This window comes from Ips typographus, linkage group LG10 (assembly GCF_016097725.1).
Source record: "Ips typographus isolate SLU linkage group LG10, UJ_Ityp_2.0, whole genome shotgun sequence".
Lineage (NCBI taxonomy): Eukaryota > Metazoa > Arthropoda > Insecta > Coleoptera > Curculionidae > Ips > Ips typographus.
The window spans coordinates 3904561-3921537 of record NC_138431.1 but is presented as its reverse complement, the minus strand read 5'-3'; the positions used below and the strand labels follow the sequence as shown (position 1 = coordinate 3921537).

At 33.6% G+C, this 16977-nt stretch overlaps 1 protein-coding gene and 1 non-coding gene across 6 annotated transcripts in view; both read left to right on the top strand.

Annotated features, from left to right (window-relative positions):
• The window catches only part of trc (Serine/threonine-protein kinase tricornered), a 79756-nt gene that overhangs the window by 946 nt on the left and 61833 nt on the right, over window positions 1-16977 (top strand). For 2 of the 5 annotated variants that reach the window (XR_014179574.1, XM_081988738.1), the window contains exon 1: window positions 8767-9218. The exons of 2 other annotated variants lie outside the window; for them this stretch is intronic. Coding sequence is in view for 2 of the 3 variants with exons in the window: in XM_081988738.1 (XP_081844864.1) it covers window positions 9035-9218 (184 nt within the window). In the remaining variant the exon portion in view is untranslated. Of the gene's footprint in view, window positions 1-8765; window positions 9219-16977 lie in introns of those variants that run through there. One more of the 5 variants, XM_081988739.1, reaches the window with a different exon arrangement.
• On the top strand, window positions 5955-6045 carry TRNAY-GUA (transfer RNA tyrosine (anticodon GUA)). The gene is given in 2 exon segments: window positions 5955-5991; window positions 6010-6045. It is a non-coding gene; the product is annotated as a tRNA-Tyr (tRNA).

Here is a 16977-nt window from a genome sequence, read left to right as displayed (position 1 = left end):
ATTGACCAAAAAATCCAAATTACACATCAAATTCTTGAAAAACGAATTAAATAATTGGAAGTAATTGACTTGGGAACTAGAAATTTGCATTAAATTCATGAAAATTGACCAGAAAATCTTGTGAACTGGAAATTTAGACTTTTCTTCCTGACTGTACCAAATTTTGTAGTATTTTTTTGAGTTTCTGTATAGGAAATTAAACAAGGATTCCAAAAATGTGATCCAGTTACTACAAGTGGTTTTTCCAGGCGATTTTGTCGCAGACTGTTCTGTAAATCGTTATTTTTACAGTTCAATGTTTGACAGTGTTTTCCTCTCTGACTGTACCGACTATTTTACTGTTTTTTTAGGTTAGTGAATAGGAAATTTAATGAGGATTCCAAAAATGTACTTTAGAATGTGATCTGGTCACTACAAGTGAGTTTTACAGTTGATTTTGTCTCAGACTGTCTTTAAAACCGTGTTTCTGGCAGTTGAAGTTTGACAGCGCTTTTCTCCCTGGCTGTACCGACTATTTTACTGTTTTTTAGGTTAGTGAATAGGAAATTTAATGAGGATTCCAAAAATGTGCTTTAAAATGTGATCTGGTCACTAGAAGTGAGTTTTACAGGCGATTTTGTCTCAGACTGTCTTTAAAACCGTGTTTCTGCCAGTTGAAAGTTTGACAGGGCTTTTCTCCTTGACTGTACCGACTATTGTACTGTTTTTTTAGGTTGGTGAATAGGAAATTGAATGAGGATTCCAAAAATGTGCTTTAGAATGTGATCTGGTCACTACAAGTGAGTTTCACAGACGATTTTGTCTCAGACTGTCTTTTAAACCGTGTTTCTGGCAGTTGAAGTTTGACAGCGCTTTCCTCTCTGACTGTACCGACTATTTTACTGTTTTTTTAGGTTAGTGAATAGGAAATTGAATGAGGATTCCAAAAATGTGCTTAAAAATGTGATACGGTCACTACAAGTGAGTTTTACAGGTTTTTTTTGTCTAGACTGTCTTTAAAACCGTGTTTCTGGCAGTTGAAGTTTGACAGCGCTTTTCTCTCTGACTGTACCGACTATTGTACTGTTTTTTTAGGTTAGTGAATAGGAAATTTAATGGGGATTTCAAAAATGTGCCTTAGAATGTGATCCGGTCACTACAAATGAGTTTTACAGATGATTTTGTCTCAGACTGTCTTTAAAACCATGTTTCTGGCAGTTGAAGTTTGACAGCGCTTTCCTCTCTGACTGTACCAACTATTTTACTGTTTTTTCAGATTATTGGATAGGAAATTGAATGAGGATTCCAAAAATGTGCTTTAGAATGTGATATGGTCACTACAAATGAGTTTTACAGACGATTTTGTCTCAGACTGTCTTTAAAACCGTGTTTCTGGCAGTTGAAGTTTGACAGCGCTTTCCTCTCTGACTGTACCGACTATTTTACTGTTTTTTTAGATTAGTGAATAGGAAATTAAATGAGGATTCCAAAAATGTTCTTAAAAATGTGATCTGGTCACTACAAGTGAGTTTTACAGGCGATTTTGTCTCACACTCTCTTTAAAACCGTGTTTCTGGCAGTTGAAGTTTGACAGCGCTTTCCTCTCTGACTGTACCGACTATTGTACTGTTTTTTCAGATTATTGGTTAGGAAATTGAATGAGAATTCCAAAAATGTGCTTTAGAATGTGATATGGTCACTACAAATGAGTTTTACAGACGATTTTGTCTCAGACTGTCTTTAAAACCGTGTTTCTGGCAGTTGAAGTTTGACAGCGCTTTCCTCTCTGACTGTACCGACTATTTTACTGTTTTTTTAGATTAGTGAATAGGAAATTAAATGAGGATTCCAAAAATGTTCTTAAAAATGTGATCTGGTCACTACAAGTGAGTTTTACAGGCGATTTTGTCTCACACTCTCTTTTAAACCGTGTTTCTGGCAGTTGAAGTTTGACAGCGCTTTCCTCTCTGACTGTACCGACTATTGTACTGTTTTTTTAGGTTAGTGAGTAGGAAATTGAATGAGGATTCCAAAAATGTGGTTTAGAATGTGATTTGGTCACTACAAGTGAGTTTTACAGGCGATTTTGTCTCAGACTGTCCCTGTATATTGTTTTTTGCTTAAAAATTAGTGGAATTTGCCCGGAAATCAAAGTAAAATGCATTGACGTGCAACGTCATTCTTCTCGTAATTTTTAGCGGACCGCCCTGTATACATAATTTCTCTACTAAACGTTGTTTCAAGCTAAAAACATGCTTAATACACGATAAAACAAAAATTAACCAACTTTAATGATTTTTAGTGTTTATCTTCAGTACACAGTAAGTGAAAAAATCCGTTAGTCACTTCTTCTGAAACCATTAAATACTGTTATTATTATCGGGTTTCAGTCTTGTATACAGGGTGTACAAATTAACCGAAGTTCAGTTTGGTTATCAGCAACACCCCGTACAATTTTAATTTATTTTTGAAGATCCTTAATTACTTCTTAAACGGTTGTTTACCAGCTAAACGAGGTTAAAACCGAGTTCAATACCACTTAATGGTCCAACGTCGAGACTAATTTGTGCACGATTAAGTCTCTTTTGTACTACATAGTCTAATTGGTTTTAGTCATCGATTCAGTAAAATTTACAGGTTACAGAGCGAATCAAACTAAATTGGCGTGACGTCATCGTTGTGTACTTTGATTTTTTCCTATCGAACAATACGAAATTGGGGGTAATATGGGAGTGAAATCATCGGAAAGGAAATAATCATACAAGGCAAACAAAAGCCTATCAAAGCAGACGCAGTATATACAGGGAGAGAAAAAAAATTGCATAAAGACCGGATATTTGCGTTGTGGTGAACCACTCTGTATACGAATAGGTGCACCTTCCGTGTGTTTACGGAAAATACATAAAAACCAGAGATATACAGTTAGTTTAGCGATTCCCATATGGTATGGAAACACTGTTATATAGATGGGACGGTGCATCGGCACAGAAAGTTGTTTTTGCCGTTTCTGGTCCGTGGATTTTTTTTAATATACAGGGTGTGTACGAAATTTGGATTAACAAGCACTTTTGGTTCAGAAAAATGCGCCACCCTGTATCTCTTAGATTTCGAGATTGGTCAGTTTTAACTGCAAAATCATGATTTCTTTCTTGTCAGAAAAAAAATTGTCAAAAGTGTCTTAAACTTTGCCTGAATTTTTTAAAATTGTCAAGAGTGTCTTAAACTTTGCCTGAATTTTCTAAAATTGTCAAAATTGTCTTAAACTTTGTCTGAATTTTATAAAATTGTCAAAAGTGGCTTAAACTTTGCCTGAATTTTATAAAATTGTCAAAAGTGGCTTAAACTTTGCTTGAGTTTTCTAGAATTGTCAAAAGTGGCTTAAACTTTGACTGAATTTTCTAAAATTGTCAAAAGTGTCTTAAACTTTGCCTGAATTTTATAAAATTGTCAAAAGTGGCTTAGACTTTGACTGAATTTTCTAAAATTGTCAAAAGTGGCTTAAAATTTGCCTGAATTTTATAAAATTGTCAAAAGTGTCTTAAACTTTGCCTGAATTTTATAAAATTGTCAAAAGTGGCTTAAACTTTGCTTGAGTTTTCTAGAATTGTCAAAAGTGGCTTAAACTTTGACTGAATTTTCTAAAATTGTCAAAAGTGTCTTAAACCTTGCCTGAATTTTCTAAAATTGTGAAAGTGGCTTAAACTTTGCCTGAATTTTATAAAATTGTCAAAAGTGGCTTAGACTTTGACTGAATTTTCTAAAATTGTTAAAAGTGTCTTAAACTTTGCCTGAATTTTTTATAATTGTCAAAAGTGTCTTAAACTTTGTCTGAATTTTCTTAAAGTGTCAAAAGTGTCTTAAACTTTGCCTGAATTTTCTAAGTGTCTTAAACCTTGTCTGAATTTTATAAAATTGTCAAAAGTGGCTTAAACTTTGCCTGAATTTTCTAAAATTGTCGAAAGTGTCTTAAACTTTGCCTGAATTTTCTAAAATTGTCAAAAGTGGCTTAAACTTTGCCTGAATTTTCTAAAATTGTCAAAAATGTCTCTCTCTTTAAAAGTGTCAAAATTGTCTTAAACTTTGTCTGAATTTTCAAAAATTATCAAAAGTGTCTTAAACTTTGCCTGAATTTTATAAAATTGTCAAAAGTGTCTTAAAACTTGCCTGAATTTTATAAAATTGTCAAAAGTGTTTTAAACTTTGCCTGAATTTTCAAAAATTGTCAAAAATGTCTTACTTTGCCTGAATTTTCCAAAATTGTCAAAAGTGTCTTAAACTTTTCCTGAATTTTCTAAAAGTGTCAAAAGTGTCTTAAACTTTGCCTGAATTTTATAAAATTGTCAAAAATGTCTTAAACTTTGCCTGAATTTTATAAAATCGTCAAAAGTGGCTTAAACTTTGCTTGAATTTTCTAAAATGGTCAAAATTGTCTTAAACTTTGCCTGAATTTTCTAAAATTGTCAAAAGTGTCTTAAACTTTGTCTGAATTTTCTAAAATTGTCAAAAGTGGCTTAAACTTTGCCTGAATTTTCTAAAATTGTCAAAAGTGGCTTAAACTTTGCCTGAATTTTCTAAAATTGTCAAAAGTGGCTTAAACTTTGCCTGAATTTTATAAAATTGTCAAAAGTGGCTTAAACTTTGCATGAATTTTCTAAAATTGTCAAAAGTGGCTTAAACTTTGCCTGAATTTCATAAAATTGTCAAAAGTGGCTTAAAATTTGTCTGAATTTTCTAAAATTGTCAAAAGTGTCTTAAACTTTGCCTGAATTTTATAAAATTGTCAAAAGTGTCTTAAACTTTTCCTGAATTTTCTAAAATTGTCAAAAGTGTCTTAAACTTTAACTTCATTTTCTAAAATTGTCAAAAGTGTCTTAAACTTTGCTTGAATTTTATAAAATTGTCAAAAAGTGTCTTAAACTTTGCCTGAATTTTCTAAAATTGTCAAAAGTGGCTTAAACTTTGCCTGAATTTTCTAAAATTGTCAAATATGGCTTAAACTTTGCCTGAATTTTATAAAATTGTCAAAAGTGGCTTAAACTTTGCCTGAATTTTCTAAAATTGTGAAAGTGGCTTAAAATTTGCCTGAATTTTATAAAATTGTCAAAAGTGGCTTAAACTTTGCCTGAATTTTCTAAAATTGTGAAAGTGGCTTAAAATTTGCCTGAATTTTATAAAATTGTCAAAAGTGGCTTAAACTTTGCCTGAATTTTCTAAAATTGTCAAATATGGCTTAAACTTCGCCTGAATTTTATAAAATTGTCAAAAGTGGCTTAAACTTTGCCTGAATTTTCTAAAATTGTGAAAGTGTCTTAAACTTTGCCTGAATTTTCTAAAATTGTCAAAAGTGGCTTAAACTTTGCCTGAATTTTCTAAAATTGTCAAATATGGCTTAAACTTTGCCTGAATTTTATAAAATTGTCAAAAGTGGCTTAAACTTTGCCTGAATTTTCTAAAATTGTGAAAGTGGCTTAAAATTTGCCTGAATTTTATAAAATTGTCAAAAGTGGCTTAAACTTTGCCTGAATTTTCTAAAATTGTCAAAAGTGTCTTAAACTTTGCCTGAATTTTCTAAAGTGTCAAAAGTGTCTGAGTAATACAGAAAACCTTCCAAAACTTGCCAGAGGGTCTTGAAACTTCTAGGGGGCTCTGGAATCATAAAAGTCTACACTACAGAGCAAACAAAAGTGTCATTCTGTCACTTTTACGTCATCTGTCATAAACGTCAAACGGTGTCGCTGGCGCGTAATTTAAAATTCCTCGACGGTTACCATTATAAACAAATTAAAGTCAGGAAAAGTGTGCAGAATGTTTCAGTCTGCTTGACCTTTCGATTGCGAGAGATAAACACACTTAACGAGACAAATACAAAACAAAGTCGTTATCTGAACGCTAAAACCACTTAAGTGGGTTAAACTTGCTCGATCGAGCGATTTATTTAGTGAAAGTGAGGTTAAAACCGCTTGGTTCCTCCATAACCTTCGATAGCTCAGTTGGTAGAGCGGTGGACTGTAGTTGGTGTAGATTGTGGACATCCATAGGTCGCTGGTTCAAATCCGGCTCGAAGGATACTTTTTTATTTTTTTTCTGTCTAGAAATTTTTTTATTTTCTATTTAAATTGTTGTTGTAAGTGATTTTTGTCAGGTTGTTGTGATTAATTCACTTTTTTCCATGAAAAGCGTTGATTAAGTTTCGTTTCTATTTCAAGTCTGTTTTGCTTCTCAATTTACGTTCTTTCCCATTAAAACTGCGTTATTTAAAGCATTTGACCTAGTTTCGTTGCCTTTTTAGGGCTGAGAAAGCTTTCTGAATTGATTTTGTGTCGTGGTTTCCTTGCAGAATAGATATTTTGAAATTTTTTTAGAAGAGAAATTTTCAAATTTACTTGAAGTCTCTAGAAATATTTTGGAATTGTCAGGAGCCTCAAAATACTGCTGAAAACCTCCTAAAAGTTGCCAGAGGCTTGTTAAAGTATCTTAGAGCTTTCAAGAATTTTCTAAATTTACTAGAAGTCTCTAGAATTATTTTGGAAGTGTCAGGAGCCTCAAAATATTGCTGAAAACCTCCTAAAAGTTGCCAGAAGCTTCTTAAAGTATCTTAGATCTTTCAAGAATTTTCTAAATTTACTAGAAGTCTTTAGAATTATTTTGGAAGTGTCAGAAGCCTCAAAATACTGCTGAAAACCTCTCAAAAACTGCCAGAGGCTTCTTAAAGTATCTTAGAAATTTCTAAATTGACCAGAAGTCTCTAGAATTATTTTGGAAGAGTCAGAAGCCTGAAAATACTGCTGGAAACTTTCCAAAAGCTGCCAGTGGCTTCTTAAAGTATCTTAGAGGTTTCAAGAATTTTCTAAATTTACCAGAAGTGTCTAGAAATATTTTGGAAGAGTCAGAAGCCTGAAAATACTGCTGAAAACCTCCCAAAAGCTGGCAGAGGCTGCTTAAAGTATTTTAGAGCTTTCAAGAATTTTCTAAATTTACCAGAAGTCTCTAGAATTATTTTGGAAGAGTCAGAAGCCTGAAAATACTGCTGAAAACCTCCCAAAAGCTGCCAGAGGCTGCTTAAAGTATTTTAGAGCTTTCAAGAATTTTCTAAATTTACCAGAAGTCTCTGGAATTATTTTGGAAGTGTCAGGAGCCTGAAAATACTGCTGAAAACCTCTCAAAAGGTGCTAGAGGCTTCTTAAAGTATTTTAGAGCTTTCAAGAATTTTCTAAATTTACCAGAAGTCTCTGGAATTATTTTGGGAGTGTCAGTAGCTTCAAAATATTGCTGGAAACTTCCCAAAAGCTGCCAGAGGCTTCTTAAAGTATTTTAGAAGTTTCAAGAATTTTCTAAATTTACCAGCAGTCTCTAGAATTATTTTGGAAGTGTCAGGAGCCTCAAAATACTGCTGAAAACCTCTTAAAAGGTGCTAGAAGCTTCTTAAAGTATCTTAGAATTTTAAAGAATTTTCTAAATTTACCAGAAGTCTCTGGAATTATTCTGGAAGTGTCAGGAGCCTGAAAATACTGCTGAAAACCTCTCAAAAGCTGCCAGAGGCTTCTTAAAGTATCTTAGAATTTTCTAAATTTAGTAGAAGTCTCTAGAATTATTTTGGAAGTGTCAGGAGCTTCAAAATAGTGCTGAAGACCTCTCAAAAGCTGCCAGAGGCTTCTTAAAGTATCTTAGAGCTTTCAAGAATTTTCTAAATTTACCAGAAGTCTCTAGAATTATTTTGGAAGTGTCAGGAGCCTCAAAATACTGCTGAAAACCTCTTAAAAGGTGCTAGAAGCTTCTTAAAGTATCTTAGAATTTTCTAAATTTAGTAGAAGTCTCTAGAATTATTTTGGGAGTGTCAGTAGCTTCAAAATATTGCTGGAAACTTCCCAAAAGCTGCCAGAGGCTTCTTAAAGTATTTTAGAGTTTTCAAGAATTTTCTAAATTTACTAGAAGTCTCTAGAATTATTTTGGAAGAGTCAGAAGCCTGAAAATACTGCTGAAAACCTCTCAAAAACTACCAGAGGCTTCTTAAAGTATCTTAGAAGTTTCAAGAATTTTCTAAATTTACCAGAAGTCTCTAGAAATATTTTGGAAGTGTCAGGAGCTTCAAAATACTGCTGAAAACCTCTCAAAAGGTGCTAGAGGCTTCTTAACGTATATTAGAGCTTTCAAGAATTTTCTAAATTTACCAGAAGTCTCTAGAATTATTTTGGAAGAGTCAGGATCTTCAAAATACTGCTGGAAACCTCCCAAAAGCTGCCAGAAGCTTCCGCAATTATCCTCGACACTCCAAAAATTTTCTGACATTTCCAGAAACATTTAGAACAATTTTGGAAATGTCAGTAATCCCTAACGACCACTGAAAACCTCCCAAAAAATTATTGGAAACCTCTGAAAGATAAATTTGACAGACGACATTCTGTCACAACATGATGTTCCTTATCTAAATTTGGCAGCATCGCTCAATGCTATAGGAAATTATATCAAGAAACTATAGGAAAATGTGACGTCACTCAAAGCTTGTTTGATTTTCTGTGTATGTTGCATAAATCCAGTCGAAATTGAATAGTGTACAGGGTGTCACAGAAAATTTTCGACATTTTAGTGCAATCGGGGCTTTCTTTTAAAATCACTCAATTCAACACGTCATTTGGACTAGAAATTCATGTCATGTGACATTTTGACGTAATCGATGATGCACCAGAATGTGCTGAAAGCTGCGCCAGCAAGTGTTGGGGAAAATTCTGGTAACAATCTCCGCTCACCAGGCAGTACTACACAGTAGCCGATTAGACGACCCACTGGTAACTGGTCCGCGTTTACCGTATTTAGTCCACCGTGTATGTACAATGCTATCTCTCTTTTGGTGCTAATGTTGGCCAGGTTATATTTACCAAAAATCAGCTGATCGTTACGTGGGCAGTAGAGGAAAGTCGGGCGCGCGTGTCGCAACACATTTGCGGTACTGCTGGGTACGATTTTGTTGTTTTTTTTTCTGCGTTCTCGCTGGCGTAGCGGTTTCTACGCTTCGTTTCCGCGTCAAAAGAGTGATGTGTGCCGAAAAGTGTTAGGAAAAATGTCACCCTACAGCCGGTACCGGATCGTACCGGGGTCGAGCGGGGGGTTGGCCGCCATGTTGCACCACCAGTCGACCGATTTGCGCAGCGCGGCAACGGGGGGGCAGCATCATCAGGGCGCCTGCCGCTTTCTCAGGTGGATTTCCAAGTTGAGTCCTCAACCCTCCAATAAGAGTGGACTAGGTGAGGTTATTTGATCACCCTGTATTTATAACGCTTTTTTCCATTCAGTACTGAAAAAGGCAGGAAAAATATGTATACGTAGTATTTTGTTTAAGTAAATCTTGGGTCATACTGTATATGCTCTTTCATTTATTTTTTTGGTAAAATACAAAATTTTTGGAAATTGGAATTGACATTTTTCGAAATTTTTTTGGAATTTGACAATTCTTACAAATCAGCAGTCAAAAATATACAGGGGGTCCAACTATACAATATTGTATTTCTCTGCATGAAAAAACCGGTGAAATTAAGATTTCAGTGTTGTTCCTACTCTAATTGGTTTTTTTCGGGTTTTTTCACATTTTGACTAAGTTTACTATATTAATTATACGGGGTGGTCAATAGAGAATTTCAAAGGCTACAAATTGATATTTTGAATCACCCTGTAACTGTCAAAATAATCGAGTTACAGACTGTTAAAGTGGAAAGTGTTAAATTCAGACTTCCAATCCAATCTGTCTTAACTATTATCAAATAGTTCGGCTATTTTACGTTTTTTTTTATATTCATTATACAGGGTGGTCAATAGAGGATGTTTTGAGCTATAAATTGATATTTTGAATCACCCTGTAACTGTCAAAATAACCGAGTTACAGACTGTTAAAGTGGAAAGTGTTAAATTCAGACTTCCAATCCAATCTGTCTTAACTATTATCAAATAGTTCGGTTATTTTACGTTTTTTTTTATACTCACTATACAGGGTGGTCAATAGAGGATGTCTTGAGCTGTAAATTGATATTTTGAATCACCCTGTACCTGTCAAAATAACCGAGTTACAGACTGTTAAAGTGGAAAGTGTTAAATTCAGACTTCCAATCCAATCTGTCTTAACTATTATCAAATAGTTCGGTTATTTTACGATTTTTTTATATTCACTATACAGGGTGGTCAATATAGGATGTCTTGAGCTATAAATTGATATTTTGAATCACCCTGTAACTGTCAAAATAACCGAGTTACAGACTGTTAAAGTGGAAAGTGTTAAATTCAGACTTCCAATCCAATCTGTCTTAACTATTATCAAATAGTTTGGTTATTTTACGGTTTTTTTTTTATTCACTATACAGGGTGGTCAATAGAGGATGTCTTGAGCTATAAATTGATATTTTGAATCACCCTGTAACTGTCAAAATACCCGAGTTACGGACTGTTAATGTGAGAATCCAATCATTTGTTTCACCATTTATTTATGTAAATTATATTAGTTATTTGATAGTTTAACTATAACCATTATACAGGGTGGTCAATGCTGATATTTAAGGCGTCAGCTTCGTGAAATGTTGTCACGTTTTTTTTTTAGATACAGGGTGTAGAAACAGAGAAATATCGTTTTTCCTATTTTTTAGTATTTCTTGCTTGTAATTGGGACCAAATAGGTTTAACATCCTGTATCTAAAAAAAACTTTATCAAATTGTTATTAATTAATAAAGAAAATAATATTGTAAATCAAATCAATTAAAAAAAAACTAGAAAAATAAAAAGAATGGTAGGCGAAAAATTGCCTCTTTTTCATGAAACACTCTGTAGATAATGTGTCTCAATATTTATGTTTCACATTGTATACTTGGGTGCTTGAAATTCATTGTATTTACAGGCTTCTGGTATTTTAAAATTTGTTCAAAATTAAAAATAATAATATTAAATAAAAAAAAAGAAAAAAAATATAAAAATTAAATTAAATAAACTTTAAAAAAAAAATAATTTTTATATTTTTTTTATTAAATTAAATTCCTAATAGTCCATTTTTTTTCAATTTTTTTGTTTTTTTTTTATTTTACTGTATTTATATGTATAGTTATTTTAATAATTTCTTCTCTCCCTTTTTAATTATTGAAAAACTAATAGAACTGCTTTTCTTAACCATTAACCTATTTCCTTTGAAAACCAACCAAAAGAAATCAATCAAAATTGTCTGGCCAACCTTGGCTTTAACATAATATTCTCGAGGCACGAAGACAGAAAAAAAATAATTATATTAAATAAAAAAAATAGAAAAAAAAATATATATTTTATTATAATAAAATTAAATTAAATAAATTAAAAAAAAAATATATTTCATTTTTTTTATTATTAAATTAAATTCCTAATAGTCCATTTTTTTTCATTTATAATTATTTTAACGACAAAACCTACACGAAAATTAATCTATTTTTAATGCATAACTTTGTTGGTACAAAATATACTGAATGGACGAGAGTGTGGGTATGTTGAACCGGTCACTTTGAGAAACCAGGAACACAGCCAACAGGATATTTTTAGATTAGCCCAGAGAATGTAAAGGAACATTTTTCGGTAGTTAAACCACAAATCAAAGTAAATTGCAATGACGTCACAGCTGATTGTCGCGGTTTTCAAGGTGCCACAACCTTTTTCTGACGTCAGCTTCATTCAATTTGATTTTCGCTGTACTCTAGTCCAAAACTAAATTTCCTACACACAATTAACGAATAAGAAATTGGCAAAGAACCGGAAACGCAATTAAAACAGTTTGTTGCTCCAAATAATCATTTTTACCAACCATTAGGTTGTGAAACTTGGTGGAGAAAGTTTTCCTAAACGGTTTGTTGAACAACCAACGTTTTCCTCATATTTTTGATGCGTAAAGTTTATTATATCTGAATTGAAAATGTGCACCACTTTTGGTGAAGTTTTATACGTCAATGGATAGCCAATGAAATGAGCTTTCTAAACATATCCCTATTTGGGTTGACACGTTAGTCGGTTTGGCCGCTAGAGGGCGGCAAATTTGACCAATTTTTTATCACTTTTTTGGTGCATCCTTTTGTTTAATCCTCAAAAACTCGCTTAATTGCACTACTTTTGGTAAAGTTTTATACGTCAATGGATAGCCAAGGAAATGGGCTTTCTAAAAATATCCCTACTTGGGTTGACAGGTTAGTCGGTTTGGTCGCTAGAGGGCGTCAAATTTGACCAATTTTTTATCACTTTTTTGGTGCATCCTTTTGGTTAATCCTCAAGAACTCGCTTAATTGCACCACTTTTGGTAAAGTTTTATACGTCAATGGACAGCCAATGAAATGAGCTTTCTAAACATATCCCTACTTAGGTTGACGGTTAGTTGGTTTGGCCGCTAGAGGGCGTCAAAGTTAACCAATTTTTTATCACTTTTTTGGTGCATCCTTTTGTTTAATCCTCAAAAACTCGCTTAATTGCACTACTTTTGGTGAAGTTTTATACGTCAATGGATAGCCAATGAAATGAGCTTTCTAAACATATCCTTATTTGGGTTGACAGGTTAGTCGGTTTGGCCGCTAGAGGGCGGCAAATTTGACCAATTTTTTATCACATTTTTGGTGCATCCTTTTGTTTAATCCTCAAAAACTCGCTTAATTTCACCACTTTTGGTAAAGTTTTATACGTCAATGGATAGCCAATGAAATGAGCTTTTTAAAAATATCCCTATTTGGATTGACAGGTTAGTCGGTTTGGCCGCTAGAGGGAGTCAAATTTGACCAATTTTTTATCACTTTTTTGGTGCATCCTATTGTTTAATCCTCAAAAACTCGCTTAATTTCACCACTTTTGGTGAAGTTTTGTACGTCAATGGACAGCCAATGAAATGAGCTTTCTAAACATATCCCTACTTAGGTTGACGGTTAGTTGGTTTGGCCGCTAGAGGGCGTCAAAGTTAACCAATTTTTTATCACTTTTTTGGTGCATCCTTTTGTTTAATCCTCAAAAACTCGCTTAATTTCACTACTTTTGGTGAAGTTTTGTACGTCAATGGACAGCCAATGAAATGAGCTTTCTAAACATATCCCTACTTAGGTTGACAGGTTAGTCGGTTTGGCCGCTAGAGGGCGTCAAAGTTAACCAATTTTTTATCACTTTTTTGGTGCATCCTTTTGTTTAGTCCTCAAAAACTTGCTTAATTGCACTACTTTTGGTAAAGTTTTATACGTCAATGGATAGCCAAGGAAATGGGCTTTCTAAAAATATCCCTACTTGGGTTGACAGGTTAGTCGGTTTGGCCGCTAGAGGGCGTCAAATTTGACCAATTTTTTATCACTTTTTTGGTGCATCCTTTTGTTTAATCCTTAAAAACTCGCTTAATTGCACTACTTTTGGTAAAGTTTTATACGTCAATGGACAGCCAATGAAATAAGCTTTCTAAACATATCCCTACCTAGGTTGACAGGTTAGTCGGTTTGGCCGCTAGAGGGCGTCAAATTTGACCAATTTTTTATCACTCTTTTTGGTGCATCCTTTTGGTTAATCCTCAAAAACTCGCTTAATTGCACCACTTTTGGTAAAGTTTTATACGTCAATGGACAGCCAATGAAATGAGCTTTCTAAAAATGTCCCTCTTTGGGTTGACAGGTTAGTCGGTTTGGCCGCTAGAGGGAGTCAAATTTGACCAATTTTTTTATCACTTTTTCGCCTTAGGGACACCCTGTATACGTGTGTACAGTCTGAAGAAAAATCCTTTTCCAAACAACAAGGAAACGACAGCTGTGCAATCTTGATGTAATCCACGATGGCTGTGGCAAAGTATGCCACGAGATTGCGACATTCTAATCTCGAGTATCACTGCCATAAGACAAGGAGAAATGCGAAAAAATGACACATTTCTAGGTTAAGTTACTGGGTGAAACGGTAAATTACAATACAATTTGAATTATTGATGCTTAATACAATAATTCGTTTGATACAAGGTGTCTCAATAACTGGGTATTGCTTTAAAGAATAGTTCACAATATACAGGGTGGTTCAAACAACGGGTATAGATTATTAACATAAATTGTTGGAAAAATACGAATTTAGAATGTTAAATGTAAAAAGGGATTTTTTGTTTTTCTGTACAGGGTGCTGCATTTTCGATGGTTTTACGGGGTACAGAGAAAACGGTAATAGATAGAAAAAAAGTAGCATACGTGTTCCGATCTCATTTTCTGAGCTGAGATGACTGGCGAAGAGTGGGCTGCGCAAACTTCTTTTGTTTCAAAGATACGGGGGGTTTTTGAAAATTGGTCATTTTGGAACATCCTCTGTATTTCATTTGCTATTAAAGTTATCAAAAAAGGAAAAACGGTTTCCGGTAGAAGTTTTGACGTAGAATCCAATGGCGTAGTCAGTTTTTTTCTATTACGTTTAGTTTCTGACATATGACACTAAGTTATATTTTTTTAAATGGAACACCCTATATATTTTTAGGTCATTTAATTCTGTTGATTTTTACTATTTCAACGGTGTATTAAAACATATAAGTTTGTAAACGTTAATTTTCGTAATTAGAAAAAAAGCGTTTCCTTAATAAAAAAGTGCTAAATAATATGTATAAAAATACCCACAGTCGAAACCAAATTTGGCTATATTCATATTAACATGTTACATGTCGTTTATAAACAGTTTTTTTAACTTCTACCTTAAAAATAGAAGAAAATAGAAATGGCCACTTTTCTTATTAAAGTGACGGCAGAACTGTTTGTAACTTAGATTTTTAATAAGATTTATTAAAAATATTTAATTTTCTGATGTGTTAGCTTATATGATTTCCGATTTTGTTTGGTATTTTAGATATTGGCCTTTTTTTAGCTTAGCAAAGATCCTTTTTTTTTAAATAACAGGATTAACCTCTACAAACTTATATGTTGTAATACACCGATGAAAAGGTAAAAATAAACAGAATTAAATGAACTAAAAATATATAGGGTGTTCCATTTAAAAAAATATAACTTAGTGTCATATGTCAGAAACTAAACGTAATAGAAAAAAACTGACTACGCCATTGGATTCTACGTCAAAACTTCTACCGGAAACCGTTTTTCCTTTTTTGATAACTATAATAGCAAATGAAATACAGAGGATGTTCCAAAATGACCAATTTTCAAAAACCCCCCGTATCTTTGAAACAAAAGAAGTTTGCGCAGCCCACTCTTCGCCAGTCATCTCAGCTCAGAAAATGAGATCGGAACACGTATGCTACTTTTTTTCTATCTATTACCGTTTTCTCTGAACCCCGTAAAACCATCGAAAATGCAGCACCCTGTACATAACACTAAATGGGGCTAAAATCACGTGATTTACCGTTTGGCCGCTAGAGGGCGTCAAAGTTAGTCTCTAAATATCTCAGAAACTGTTTAAGTTAGAAGTTTCAAACTTTTACAAATTTTACAAAAAAGTTGGGTTATTACTAATTTTCAGCTTAATTATTATACCGAAGAACTTCGTAGCTTATCTGGTTTGTTTAACAGAGATAACCTAAATCCGTGCAGAGCGATATTATAAATTGTATTTGCTTTTGAGATAAAAAAGCCCCAAAAGAAACCTTCATACTTCCACAACAAAGACATTTTAATTAAAACAGGAATAATGCTTGAAAATAACCGAAAAAAAACATTTTTTTTTATTAATTTTGTTATTTTCAGGTAAGCCATCTGATTTTGCTCCAACCAATCCGTAAGTGTTAAGTTACTTTAAAAGCTATTGCAGGAAATATGGCCAAAATCAAAGTAAATTGACGTGACGTCATCCTATTTTACTTTAATTTTTACCATGCAAGTTTAATTGGTATTAAGGCACTTAAAACTGTACTTGTAATTTCTGGTTTATTTATGTTTGCAAATGCATATGGCGCCTATTAGACTGTAGTGACTTAACCTCAATATTTTATAGCAGTTTTTTCCAAACAAATTTAGATTTGTCGATGACACCCGGCTTAATATACATAAAAGCTTTTTTTATTTGTGAATTTGTTTAAATGTGGAATATCTCCAAAAAATTGAGAAAATTGAGTTTCTGGTCCGTCAAATAAATTATGTGAAATATCTCCTAAACTAGCAGAGATACGGAAAAAGTTCAAGAGGTGGAAATTGCGTGAAACACTCTAGAGGAACTGAATCTGGACTTTGAACCGACAATTTTCCACTGAAATTGCATACAGAGTGACCAAACTAACAACTTCACTTTGTTGGTTCACCCTGTACACCAGAGGCTGATAAGGTGGTTTTTGAACACACCGCAGTAAAGAAGAAGAAAAACGGAATTTTTTGAGTAATTTACCGTTACTGTACCTCCAAAACTAACCGAGTTATTGACAGTCAAAGTTTTGAGGGACTTTTTCAAGAAAATGGAGTTTCTGGTTACCAAAATGAATTTTGTGGAATATCTCCTAAACTAGCAGAGATACGGAAAAAGTTTGAGAGATGGAAATTACGTAAAAAACTCTAATGGAACTGAATCTGGACTTTGAACCGACAATTTTCCACTGAAACTGTATACAGGGTGACCAAACTAACAACTTCACTTTGTTGGTTCACCCTGTACACCAGAGACTGATAAGGTGGTTTTTGAGCACATCGCAGTAAAGAAGAAGAAAAGCGGAATTTTTTGAGTTATTTACCGTTGCTGTACCTCAAAAACTAACCGAGTTATTGACAGTCAAAGTTTTGAGGAACTTTTCCAAGAAAATAGAGTTTCTGGTTACCAAAATGATTTATGTGGAATATTTATAAAACTAGTAGAGATACGGAAAAAGTTGAAGAGGTGGAAATTGCGTGAAACACTCTAGAGGAACTGAATCTGGACTTTGAACCGACAATTTTCCACTGAAACTGCATACAGAGTGACCAAACTAGCAACTTTCACTTTGTTGGTTCACCCTGTACACCAGAGGCTGATAAGGTGGTTTTTGAGCACACCGCAGTAAAGAAGAAGAAAAGGGGAATTTTTTGAGTTATTTACTGTTGCTGTATCTC